Source organism: Sminthopsis crassicaudata, chromosome 3 (genome assembly GCF_048593235.1).
Source record: "Sminthopsis crassicaudata isolate SCR6 chromosome 3, ASM4859323v1, whole genome shotgun sequence".
Taxonomy (NCBI): Eukaryota; Metazoa; Chordata; class Mammalia; order Dasyuromorphia; family Dasyuridae; genus Sminthopsis; species Sminthopsis crassicaudata.
In genome coordinates, this window is record NC_133619.1 from 614,333,748 (window position 1) to 614,347,490 (window position 13,743).

The following is a 13,743-nucleotide window of genomic DNA, read 5'->3' on the forward strand; positions in this document are numbered from 1 at the left end:
TACAGGAAGATATATACATTTTTGGAAGGAAATATGTGGTAGATTTATTTTCTAAAAGAATTTTAATTTAATTTTGGGAAATTGAATTGGAAAGGCTGGTGGTGATAATGCAGGGGGAAAGAAGAGAAAAGGTTATCACTGAAGCATTTTTTAAAATCCATGGACAGAAAGAAGTTCAGTAGGAGACACAGAAAAGAAGATTGGCATTGAAATTAATGTGTTAATTTAGAACTATACAATTATTTTTAAATATATATACATATATATAAATACAATCTAATGTGATGATCAACTCTGATGGACTTGGCTCTTTTCAGTGATAAGGTGACTCAGGGTAATTCTAATAGACTTGTGATGGAGAGCCATCCGCATCCAGAAAGGGGGCTATGGGGACTGAATGTGCATCAGAACTTAGTATTTTCACTTTTTGTGTCATTTGCTTGCTTTTTCTTTCCTTTCTCATTTTTTCCCTTTCTTATCTGATTTTTCTTGTGCAGCATGATAAATGTGGAAATATGTATAGAAGAATTGCACATATTTAACATATGTTAGATTATTTGCTATCTAGGAGAGGGAGAAAAGAGGAAGGGAAAGAGAAAAATTTGGAACACAGGAGTGAATGTTGAAAACTATCTTTGCATGTATTTTGAAAATAAAAGGTGGGGCAGCTAGTTGGTGCAGTGGATAGAGCACCAGCCCTGAAGTCAGGAGGACCAGAGTTCAAATGTGGCCTCAGACACTTAAACACTTCCTGGCTGTGTGACCCTGCGCAAGTCACTTAATTCCAATTGCCTCAGAAAACAAAAGCAAAAAAGAAAAGAAAAGGCTAATATTAAAAATATAATCTATACAGATGAAATTCAGATTGACCTGCAATTGTTTTCTGTTCTTTGTTCAAGTTTGTTGGTTTGTTGTTCTGAAATATTCAAGTTTGTTGGCTTGTTGTTCTGAAATATTCAAGTTTGTTGGCTTGTTGTTCTGAAATATTCAAGTTTGTTGGTTTGTTGTTCTGAATCACAAAGAATTAAGCGAAGAAAGGATATCAGCTAGAAGGAACTTCAGAACAAAGATCATGAGACCTAAAAGCATCTTTACCAACAGCTAAAACTCTAAATGAAATTTAGCCTTTCCAATAATAATACTACTAGCATTTCTATATCTCTTCAAGGTTTCTAAATTCACTTTAACAATATCTCGTTCGATCCTCCTTCAACGTCAGAGGTGGGGAGGTATGATCCTCATTTTATAACTAACGCTTGCCTCCAGCCAGTGTCTAGAGCACTATTCAAACTCAGGTCTTCTTCACCTCAAGTCAAGCACTCCACTTGCTAAAGCTGGATGTCTCAGGTCTTTAGAACAGAAAATGTTAGATCTAAAAAGAACCCTTCACATCAAATAATTCAAACATTTAACAGAGAACTGGAGCCTAAAAGAAACTGAAGATCACAAAGCAAAATGACAGGCCGTGACACCCATCTTCCGTCCCCAAGATTCTTCCCACTATCACTGAGGCAGTCTCCTCAGAGGCTTCTCTCTCAAGTCCTCCCTGTGACATAGTGAAAAATCCCCTTCCCATCTCCTTGTGAGCCACACATTCCACTTCCTCCCTGAGGTCCCCATCTCACTGGTGGGTGGATCCACAATGACCCAGTGTGTCCCGAGGGTAAGGGGAGCAGCCCCTTGGACAGACAGCCATGGGAGCAGGCATTCTCTGTATTTCCTGCAATTCTACAGAACTGGGGCTGGAGCGCCTCTGATGGGAAGGAGAGGAAGGCTCATTAGCCAAGCCTCTGACAATGTGGACCTCCTCAGCAGAAGCACCAAAGAGCTGAGTTCCTAGGCAAAGATAATGAGAGCAGCAAAGGGTCCTGTGCCTTGCACAACCACACTGTGTCTAGAGTCCCAGATGCTCCCTCTCTTCCAGGATCATCATCACCATCATCATCATTTTTGTTGTTGTTAAACCATTTCATGACACCATTTGGGGTTTTCTTGGCAGATATACTGGACAGTTTACCATTTCCTTCTCCAACTCATTTGACAGATGAGGAAACTGAGGCAAACAGAGTGAAGTGACTTGTCCTGGGTCACACAGCTACTAAATATCTAAGACTGGATTTGAATTCGTTTTTCTAACTCCAAACCTGGTACTCTACTTGCTGCGCCATATCGCTACCTAATAATAATAATGATGATGACAAAAACTAGCACTTAGTGACAGCTTTACAGTTTTTAATTATCTCATTTGATCCTTACAATTCCAGGAAGATGCTGTATTTATCCCATCTTAAAGATGAAGAAACTGAGGCTCAAAAGGTCAAATGACTTGGCACAGCTAATAATTGTCTGGGAGAGGACTTGAATGCAGGTTTCCCTAACTCTGTGCAGCGCACCACTTAGCTGCCTTGTCCGGCAATGATGATGTTCCGATCAGGGCAGAGCTGACAGCTCCCATTTCTTTAGTGATTTATGGAGTATGTGGCTCTCTCCTCACCATCACCCTGGGACACAGTTTGGATAAAGATTATTATGCTCGTTTGATGGATGAATAAACTGATGAATGAATATCTTGCTCAAGGTCATAAAACCATTGAATTGCAAGAGCTGGGATTGAAATTGGGCCTTTTTAGCTCCAAGGCTCTACCCACCACACCAGACTACCCTTCGCTCCATTATTTTCATGCAAATATCAAAATCAGCCCAGTATTGGGGATAAAATAGCTCCTCCATTTAAAAGCTGCATTGAAAATGCTAAAAAGCCCCATGAAAAAGGCAGGCCTTGAATGCCCAGGGACAACTGAGATAAATAAAAATCCACAGACAAGCTCCAAATGTCATTTTTACTACTAAATTTAGCTTTCCCTTTGGAAAGCACATGGCAAGGAACCCTGGATATAAAGGTGAAAGATCTGGATTCTGCCATGAATGACATATGTGACTTCATATAAACCTCAGGATCAATGAACAGCAAGCTCCTTAATAAGAAAAAGGGTTTTTACTGTGTAATCTCAAATTTCATTTCTAGCTCTGAAATTCTCTGTTCTAAAGACCTTTCTACCTTCACATTTTATGTCCTAAAGTTCCTCCTAATTTTGACATTCTGCATCATAAGATCCCTCCCAGCTCCGACCTCCTGGGTTCTAAGGGCCCTCCCTGCTCTGACATTCTGGGTTCTAAGGGCCCTCCCTGCTCTGACATCCTGTGTTCTAAGGGCCCTCCCAGCTCTGACCTCCTGGGTTCTAAGGGCCCTCCCAGCTCTGACCTTCTGGGTTCTAAGGGCCCTCCCAGCTCTGACCTCCTGGGTTCTAAGGGCCCTCCCAGCTCTGACCTCCTGGGTTCTAAGGGCCCTCCCAGCTCTGACCTCCTGGGTTCTAAGGGCCCTCCCAGCTCTGATATTCTCTGTTCTATCCTTATTGCTACTCAAATATTCCAACACCTCACTGTAATTTCAGCTTGTCTGATGAAAAGGCTTTGGAAAACATATAAGAGGAACTCTAAGGGTTAAGGAGAGGGAAAGGAGGAGTTTCCAAATGATCTGCATTGACCCAGATCAGTAAGTGGGCACTGGCTGGGTGGGGGCTGAATGAATTCCTACTGGAGAATGGGATAAAATGATAAGAAGTTGGGAAAGCTAACATATATTATGCAAATGGAAGATACTGTTAAGATAGGAACAGCCTGTTCATTACTCTCAGCCTCATACTCACCACATTGTCACACATTCATTTATTCATTCACTCCTTTATTTGTTCACACATTCAACAGCTATCTTGTGACAATAACAACAACAGAAGTATCTAGCACTTCCATGGTGCTTTAAAGTTTACAAAGCACTTATGTGCTGCATCTTCTTTGAGCCTGACAACAAACCTATGATGTAGGTTCTATGGGTGTTAAATAGCTCTGCTTTGCAGACAAGGAAACTGAGGCTCTGAATAGGAAAATGTCATTTACAGCTAATAACGTCAGAGGTAGAATTCTAACTTAGTTCTTCCTAGCCAAGTGCACTATTCTATCTCCTATTAGGCATCTGTGCAAACAGCCACAGTAAATATTTGTTAAGCACCCACTATTGTGCACAATACACATGTTAAGCACCTACTGTATACTCACTTGATATACAAATGCAACTGAGCTTCTCAGACATCAAAGCATGTTCTTCTTCCTCTCCTCTGCCTCATGGAAGCCTCTCCTTCCAGGTATAGCAAATCAGCACCTCCTAGACCTTTCCAGATTACCCAAATTCCTAGTGTCTTTTCTTCCCTAATTCCTTAATTACTGTTGTTCAGTCTTTTTAAGGAATATCCAACCCCTTTGGGCCCCATTTGGAGTTTTCTTAGCAGAGAGAGCAGAGTGGTTGGTCTTTTTTTTCTCCACTTCATTTTACAGAAGAGGAAACTGAGATAAATAGGGTGAAGTGACTTGTTCAGGGTCACACAGCTAGGCAGCATCTGAGGCTACATTTGAACTCACCTCCTCCTGACTTCAGGACAACTATCCATCCACTGCACACCTAGCTTCCCCAGTAGTATTTAGTGAAACTTAGTTTGTATTCATTTTGCGTAAACCTCCTTGCATACCGTCTCTGTGACAGAATATAAATTCCCTGAGAACCAGAATTATTTCACATTCTATCTTTGTATCCCTAGGACAATATTTGACACACATAAGTGCTTAATAAATGCTTGTTATTTAATCTAAATGTAAAAACAAAAACAAAAAAATCCTGACTATCCAGATCATGACCAAACTTGGCTCTGGATAAGGGCTGAGAAAATGTAGCTCCAGTCCAAATCTTTACAAAAAGTGACAGACTAGGGGTGTATGTTACTGCATACAGTCAGGCACAATCAGTTGTTGCTCGACACTGCTGAACTGCTTTGTTTGCATTTTTAAAATCTTGGTTACAGGGAATGGCTCATTGAGAAAGCCATGAGGGAAGGTTATCATAATCACAAAAACAATAATGATGATAGCTAGCATTTATATAGCTGGCCTGCAAAGCGCTTTTCACAAATATTAACTCATTTGATCTTCACAAGAACCCCGGAAAGTAGATGCTATCACTATCACTGTTTTACAGATGAGTAAACTGAGGCAGACACGTTATGTGATCCGTCCAGTGTCACGCAGCTCTTAAGTATGTGTGGCTGCATAGGAAGGAAGGTATTCATGAGTTTGGAGTCTGTGTTCTTTCCATTATCCCAGCTAGGTACCTTTAGGTATAAAAATAAAAGATTATCAATAAAATTTTTTTTTATAAATCTTTTAAGAAAATAAAGTTTAGTAAGGTACAGTCCCTGCCTTCAGGGAATTTACAGTCTAATATTAATTAATTTGCAGTCTAATATTAATTAATTAAACACTAACATAAATATTTAATATATTACCAAAAGTCAAGAAAGGAAAGTTATTATCAAGTAAGGAGATCCAGGAAGACTTCCTGAAGGAGTTGTGTCTGCATTGGGCTTTCAAGGATGGAAGAATTGGTAGGAATCCTTTGGGGTTTCTGAGTCAGGGGAGCAGGGAGAAAAGGGTTGGGCAAAGGGCATTCCAGGGTCCTTTTTCTGCAGACCTAAGTGTTTTACTCCATATGTTGTCAAACCTCTTTTCATCAGTATTTTTTCCCCTTTTCCCACCTAGCTCCACTCACCCACCTCCTATCAAGCTCTTGCAATTTATTGTTATTATTATTATTTTTAATGATCTGACCTTTTCACACCAGATGGTTCCCTCTGCCTGCCTCTGATTTCTCATGTTCGAGGGAAACCTAGTGGCGGCTCTCCATCTGCTGGGCCATTGTTCCCAGCGCTAAACCGCGCAGGCTGAGACCAAATTAAAAAGCTGTTGCAAGAGAACCTTGATAACTCACTTGGGTAATTGACATTATGAACAAGTTAGAATGGCAAAGCAGTTATTTCCAATTGACATTAAGTGAGAACTTATTTAGTGTCAAGCCATATTTAGCAGGGCCCATTTGGCACTGATGCCCATACAAAACGGTTCCGTCTGAAGCTTGGGGCTAGTAACAGAGAAGGGTCTCTGCTGGCTTGGCTCTGGGCCTTCTGGCATCCTCAGATACCCCCCAACCCTTCCGCCATTACCATCGTGAGCCATTGTCCCTTCCTGCTCAAAAGTGGTCATTAGTAAAAAAAAAAATTAGTGATTCCTCTGAGATTGTCCCTTACTGCTCTCCTACATCTCTCCAGGATGGTCCTCACACGCCAACCAGGTTCGTCTTGTCATTGTTCCACACACACTAAGCTCATTCCTACCTCTGCACCTGAGATTTCGGCACATGGAAGTGGGAACATTGGGGAATATCAGGGGAAAGCAAGAAGAGGACCCCAGAATACAAAAGTGCAGAGCTGAAAATGGTATTAGAACAGAGAAGGGTCAAGGAGGTTTGTGGCTTAAGAAGAGTGAATATTAGAATTATAAGAGGCTTCAGACCTGGGATTGATGCTATAATAATGAGAATAGAATTTGAAGGGCTAAAATAGATTTCGGAATTGGAAGGGATCTTGGAACATCAAATATCAGAGCTAAAAAAAAAAAAAACGTAGAGCAGAAAATGTCAGGCTATAAAGGACATTAGAATATAGAATGCTAAGCTGGAAAGGAAGTTAGAACATAGAATGTTAAAGACAGAAAGAATCTTAGAACATAGAATGTTAGAGCTGGGAAGGGGGGTCTTAGAAAATAAAAATTAGAGCTGGAAAGGGTCTTAAAAATAGGGGTCCTAGAAAATAGAATGTTAGAGTTGGGAAGGGTCTTAGAAGATAAAATGTTAAGACGCAGAAGAGGTCTTAGAACAGAGGATGTTAAGAACTGGGAAGGGTCTTAGAACATAGAATGTTAGATCTGGAAGAGGTCTTAGAACAGAGAATGTAATAGCATTTTCACTCTTTTTGTTGTGGCTTGCTTGAATTTTATTTTCTTTCTCTTTTTTTAACATTTTGATCTGATTTTTCTTGTGTAATAAGATAATTATATAAATATGTATGCCTATATTGGATTTAACATATATTTCTATCATGTTTAACATATATTGGATTACTTGCCATCTAAGTGAGGGGGTAAGGGGAAAGGGGGAAAATTGGAGCACAAGGTTTTTCAAAAGTTAATGTTGAAAAAATTATCCTTGCATATGTTTTGAAAATTTAAAAAAAAAAAACTTCCTTAAAAAAAGAACAGAGAAGGTTAGAACTGGGAAGAGTCTTAGAACATAAAATGTTAGATCTGGGAAAGGTTTTAGAACATAGAGTGCTCAAGTTGGAAAGATCTTAGAAAATAAAATGTTTGAGCTAAAAGGGGACTTAAAAATGAAACGTTAGAGCTGGGAAAGGTTTTAGAACATGGAGTATTAGAGCTGGGAAGAAAAAATGTTTGAGCTGAAAGGGGACTTAGAAAATAAAATGCTAGAGCTAGAAAGGGTCTTAAGAAAATAGAATATCAAAGTTGAGAGGAGTCCTTGAACATAGAATGTTAGACTTGGAAAAGATCTTAGAGCAGAGAATATTAGGTCTGAAAAGGTCTTAAAACATAGAATATCAAAGGTGAGAGGGGTCTTACTTAGAACAGAGAATATTAAAGTTAGGAGGAATTCCAGAATGGAGATCCTCAAAGGGACTTTAAGAAAAAATTAATCCTCTTAGCGTACAGAGCAGCATACTAGGACCCAAAGAAATGACATGATTTGTCTAAGCTCAAGCACGTCTTTTGGAGGACTCCCCCCCCAGCCCTTCTAGTCAAGGGGGCACAAGGAATGGCAAAAGGCTGGAAAGGATGTCAATGTCACATCATGGAGGACTTTGGATTTCTGGCTAAAGACAAGCAGATGAGGGTTTGTGATGTAGTAGAAAGACTGGAGACTTTGGGCACATCGTTTCCCTCAGTGAAACCTAGTTGTCTTATTTTTAAAATGGAGTGGCAGAGTTAGCTCAGAGGACTCTTACTTCTTTGTACCCCAGCTTACAGCCCCTTCCTGCTCAGCCCAGCTTAGGCTCCACAGAGATGCAAAAATCACTTCTATGCTATGGTCTTGGGAACATCCCTAGACCATCATAGTCTCCTTCATCCTCTACCCCCTCTATCCTGGTGTGACAGATAGAATGCTGCATTTGGAGACAGCCCTGGGTTTAAATCCCAGACCTTCCCACTCACATGTCCTTAGTCATTTCCTTTTTCTGTGCCTCAGTTTCCTCATCTGTAAAATGGACTATGTAGTCTCTAAGGTAGATTAGGCTCCACAGAGATGCTGTACCAAAAATCACTTCTTTGTTCTGAGGCATCTCACACACACACACACACACACACACACACACACACACACACACACACACACACTTTAGGTTAAGGGACCTGCCCAGAGTCACACAGCCAATACGAATTGAAGGCAGGATTCAAATTCAGGACTTCAAATTCAAGCCATATCCAACACCATCCATGACACTAAGCTGTCTCCTCTCTCCTTAAACGCGATTCTTTCTTTTTCTCATTCTCACTCAAGAGTGTATTAGACTCACATGGTCGGCATAGGGGGGCATGAATGCATGAAGAACAGAACAAAAAAAAAGGAAAAAGAAATAAAAAGAAATAAAATTCTATATTCAGAAATGTCTTTAACGTGTTTTATTTCTAACAGGTTTATATTATTCCACCCCAATCTTCCCCCCCTCCTCCTCCCCTATAACCAGGCACTGCAGATAAAAACAAACTAACAAAATAAAAGAAGCAAATTATTCCAGCCCCAGGGGGACTCATGCATTCAAATAAGATTTCAAATGAATTTCCTTCCATTAAAACTTTTGCTGCAGCAGAACAGCATAAAGATAAGGCAGTGGAGCATCTTCAGAGGAAATGGAGAGGAGATGGGACCGGGTTGGTCCGCATCAGTCACCAGGCTCTAAGCCCCCTTTCATCCGGCCTATCAGGGGAAAACCTAAAAGAGCCTTTAAAGCTAGCATGCAAACAGAGCCTCAGTACTGGCCTGGGGCAACCAGAACTGAACCAGCTTGGGGAAGGGGAGGGATTCCTTCCCAGAGAAGGAGATCAAGGCTCTGTCTCTGGGCCTGGGGGTATCTGCCCTTTCCCAGGAGGAGCCCAAGCCAGGGGGACACTGCCCTGTGATTTGGTACCTTGACTTTGTGGAAGATAAGTCGCTTTGCTTTCAACATCCTGGGAACCCCCACACTATGGGGGCAAACCTCAAAGTCTAGCTCTGCCCCTTTCTCAAGCCGCCCCTCTGCATCATCCAGAGCCTGGGCCCAACAGAAGAATCCCTCTGAGGCAGAAGCGGGTCAAGCACATGACCCCAAAGGAGATTAAAGATGGCGAGCAAAGTCCCATGTAGACCACAATGTTAATAGCAACATTTTGGGGGCTAACACAGCACTGGAAACAAAGGAAGTGTCCATCGCCGGGGAAATAAACAGCAAAACAAAATGTGGCGTATGAACATAATGGGATATTACTGCACTGTGCGAAAACAATAAATATGAAGAAATCAGAGAAGACACATGAACCAATGCAAAGTAAATGAACAAGACTAGAAAAACAATTTGCAATGACAAAAGTTTAAATAGAAAGAACAGTAACAAAAGCAAAGAGAATACCGGGTGAACATGAGGATCAAGACCAGCCTCAAAGACAAATGGAAAAATGGGATTTTCTCCCTTCTCTGCGGAAGGGGAGCATCACATAGGTGATGGTGAATTTTTCTGAACGGCTATTTTCTCTTTCTTACCCTTTTTAATTTTTTTAAACAGATAATGGCATTCTGGGAAGGACTAGAAAGAGGAATATACTTGGAAATAAAAATTATATTAAAACAAACAAAATCAATAAAAAAAAATTTAAACCAAACAAAATGATGTAGAATGAAGAGAGCTTTCTACTCTGTAAAATGAGAAGGATGGACTGGGGGATCCAATCAGAATATTCTGATATTCTACATTTTAAGGTCCTTTTCCCAGCTCTAGGATTCTCTATTTTAAGGCTCCTTTTCAGTTCTCATATTCTCAGTCCTTAGGCCCCTTGCAGTGCACACATTCCTTGTTCTAAGACCCATTTTGAGAATGTTTCTCTGAGACTATTTTGGACCATGGACAGAACACAAGTCTGGAGCCACAAGACGTGGTTTTGGATTTCTGCTCGGCTACTTAGAAACACCCACAATTTCCTTGCATGTCCCATCCAACCATCTACCTTGCCATCTTTACCAACTTGTCATTTTTAAGTCCACCTTGACCCACCCTCATTCTCTATCCTTACTTCTGAGCACAGGAATCCAGTGTAACCATTACCTCTGGAAAGTGCTTGTTCCCTAATTATCTAAAGGATCACTCATCATCCCCGAGACTACCCAGACCAACATTCTCTTTGATGATTATTGATCTCCTGTAAGAGTCCAGCCAAACTGACTTTCCAGAAATTCCTCATACATGATAGCCATCTCCCATCTCCCACTGCCAAGCCTTTGCCCACCATTGTCTCCTCAACTCCATCTCTTAGATCTCTTTTGCTTGCTAACTCAGTTCAAACATCATCTTCTACTTGAAAAACTTTCCTGATCCCCTTAGCTATTGGTGTCCTTCCACAAACAACTATAACTATGAATGCACACAACAGAATATAAACTTCTTGAGAGTAGAAACCATAACATTTTTGTTTCTAAATCCTCAAAGTCTGGCACATTTTTGTGTTTTGATTGGCTCAAATTTCTCAGTGCCCTACATCATCTTCTCCCAGCACCATTCCCTAGAGTCTTGTTCCCCCTTGGATTACTCACGGAGCCCAATTTTGGCCAAGTGTAGACGGTTCACCCAGGAGATCTTGCTCAGGGGGTTGGGTGTGATAAAAACCACCATGAAGCTGATGGGCCGGCCAGACCTGGCAGGGAGAGTGAGAACAAGAGAGATGTGAGTAAGTCTCTTTCTTCTTTCAATGCACTGAGTGACATCTCTTCCCTTTGGGGAGATCGCCTTGGATTTTTACATTTTCTTTTTTCTCTGAAGACAGTGGCATGGGGCAGCGAGTTTGGCAAGTGTCATTCTTGTTGCAAACTTGAGTCCACTGAGATAAGACAGCTTTTCTAAATATGAAAGAGAGTAGTAACTGGGGCTCAGGCTCCCCATCTATCAAGTTAACCCATTGAAGACATGAGGAGACTAAGATCCAGAAAACAACTTACTTCTTTTTTTCACTTAATAGTATTTTTTCAATTACATGTAAAGATAGTTTCCAACATTCATTTTTTTTAAGATTTTGAGTTCCAAATTTTTCATTCTCTTTTTCCTTTCCATCCCCTCCCAAAAACAGCATGCAATCTGATATAGGTTATGCATGTACATACAATCATTTTAAACATATTTCCACATTCATCATGTTGTGAAAGAAGAATCAGAACAAAAGGGAAAAACAAGAAAGAAAAAAAAAAGTGAAAATACTATTTGCATTCAGATTCCATAATTCTTTCTCTAGATGCGGATAGCATTTTCTATGATGAGTCTTTTGGATTTGTCTTGGATCATTATATTCCTAAGTCTACCAAAGCCGATCATCATACAATCTTGCTGTTACTATGTACAATGATCTGATTCTACTCACTTCTCTCAGCATCAGTTCATGTAAGTCTTTCCCAGGTTTTCTGAAATCTGCCTGCTCATCATTTCTTATAGCACAATAATATTCCATCACAATCATATACCAGAACTTGTTGAGTCATTCCCAAATTAATGGGTATCCCCTCAATCTCCGATTCTTTGCCACTTCAATTCATCTCAACAGGCATTTTTAAAAGGTCAACAATTTACAAGGCAATAAAAGAAAAATCAAATGTCAAGTCTTGCCTCCAAAACATACTTGCATGACCATGAATAAAATGACTAAACCTCTCGTTGTCCCATAGAGCTCTCCAAAATTATATGGCATTAGAGGTACTCCCCCTCCTAAAACAGTTAACTTATAAATGAGTTATTGTTTTCCCTCAGTGGAGGGAGATTCCATACTGGTAGTTCTTCACACTTATGAAAATCAAGGGTCTAGATTCCCCCTCTCCCCCCCAAAAAAAAAGAAAACAAAAAATTTGGCAGGTATTGAGAATAAAAAGAAAACGGGAAACTTTTCCTATGATCAAGAAGTTTATATCCTCCTAGAATAATAATGCATATGTATAGAACTCTTTAGTGTTAGCAAAGTACATTTACACTAGAGGCTTTATTGCCTCCATTTTACAGATAAGGCAATTGACTTTAAGGAATAATTAATGATATCAGAAGCAGAATTTGAACTCAGGTCTTTCTAAATTTAGGCTCGGACATCATTCCTCCAGGTAATAAAAGAACCAGAACCTGGTCCCCTGATTTCCAATCTTATATACTATTTCCACCGCATCATAGGCCTGGAATATCCTTGACCTTTAGCCTCATCTCCAACTCCCCCCACATCATGCTTCTAATCTATCACTTAATACCCCTCTAGCTCAGGACCTAGCCTTGTGTCCAGGTACATCTTTCTGCAGGGCTGAATTTTAAAAGATGCCAGCAGAACATCAAAAAGAACATTAAAAGAATAGCAGAAAATCAACATAATGGCTAGGCACCAAGAAGACATAAATAAACAGAGCCAAAAAGAAAAAAAAAACACATAAACTATTAGCAACCATATGAAGTATGGCTCTGGATCACTGTAATGGGAGAAATTCAAATAAAAAAGCCCTGAGGTTCCACCTCCCATCCAGAAAGTTGGCAAAGATGATGAAAGATAAGAACGGTCAGTTTTGGAGACATTGTGGAAAGACAGGCAAGGCACTGGTATATCTGGGAATTGTTCCAACCTTGCTGGAAGGCAATTTGGATCTAAGATAAGAAAGTGAGCAAAAAATATCTATATTCTTTAACCCAGAAAGATTCCACTGCCAGTCAATATGTCCCCAAAGAAATCATAGATCAAAAAAAATATTCTGATATACACCAGAATATTTGTAGAAGCATTTCTTTCAGTACAAAAGAACTAAAAACAAGATAGTTGCCCATTGATAGAGGACATGGCTAAACAAATTGTGGAACATGAACGTAACAAAAATACTATGACACAGAGAATATGAAAATGGGGAAAATGGAAAAGTATAGGAAGACTTTTATGAATTTACACAAGTAAAATAAAATCAGAAACCAACATAAATCATGACCTTAACAATATATATATGGAAGGAATAACAACAAAATAATCAAAACCAAAGCTGATGAAGTCAAAATGAATTAGTTTGGTCACAAAGAAAAGCTATAAGAATGCATCTTCCTTCCTTCTTTGCAGAAGTGGAGGACTATGGCTGGGTTCTGCATATAAGGTCATATGTGGCTAGCTTTACTGACTCAGGTTCTCACTTAGATTTAAAAGGCAACCCTCTTGCAGAGAGGGGATAGATTGGGAAATGTAATGATCAAAAACCAAAGATAACAATAAAAAAATTTTAAATGAAAGATATGAACAAAGATTTTAAAGGGAAAAGAAAGATGATACAGTATAGTGAAAAGACCATTGAACCAAAGAAAATGAGTTCAAATTTCAGCCTAATATCACTAACAAAGAATAAAATGGTTAGTTATTCTTTGAGGTTCAGTTTTCTCACATGGAAAAATAGAGCTAATCCGATACCCCAGAAAGATTAAAAAAAAAAAAGGAAAACATCCATAGGTACAAAACTACTCATAGAAGCAGGTTTTGTTGGGACAAAGACTA

The 13,743-nt window shown here is 39.8% G+C and overlaps 1 protein-coding gene across 6 annotated transcripts in view; it reads right to left on the minus strand.

Annotated features, from left to right (window-relative positions):
• ARHGEF10L (Rho guanine nucleotide exchange factor 10 like) overlaps window positions 1–13,743 on the minus strand; it is a 245,485-nt gene that overhangs the window by 62,678 nt on the left and 169,064 nt on the right. For all 6 annotated transcript variants that reach the window (XM_074306088.1, XM_074306087.1, XM_074306091.1 and 3 more), the window contains one exon: window positions 10,793–10,893. In XM_074306088.1, the coding sequence (XP_074162189.1) occupies window positions 10,793–10,893 (101 nt within the window). The remainder of the gene's footprint in view (window positions 1–10,792; window positions 10,894–13,743) is intronic.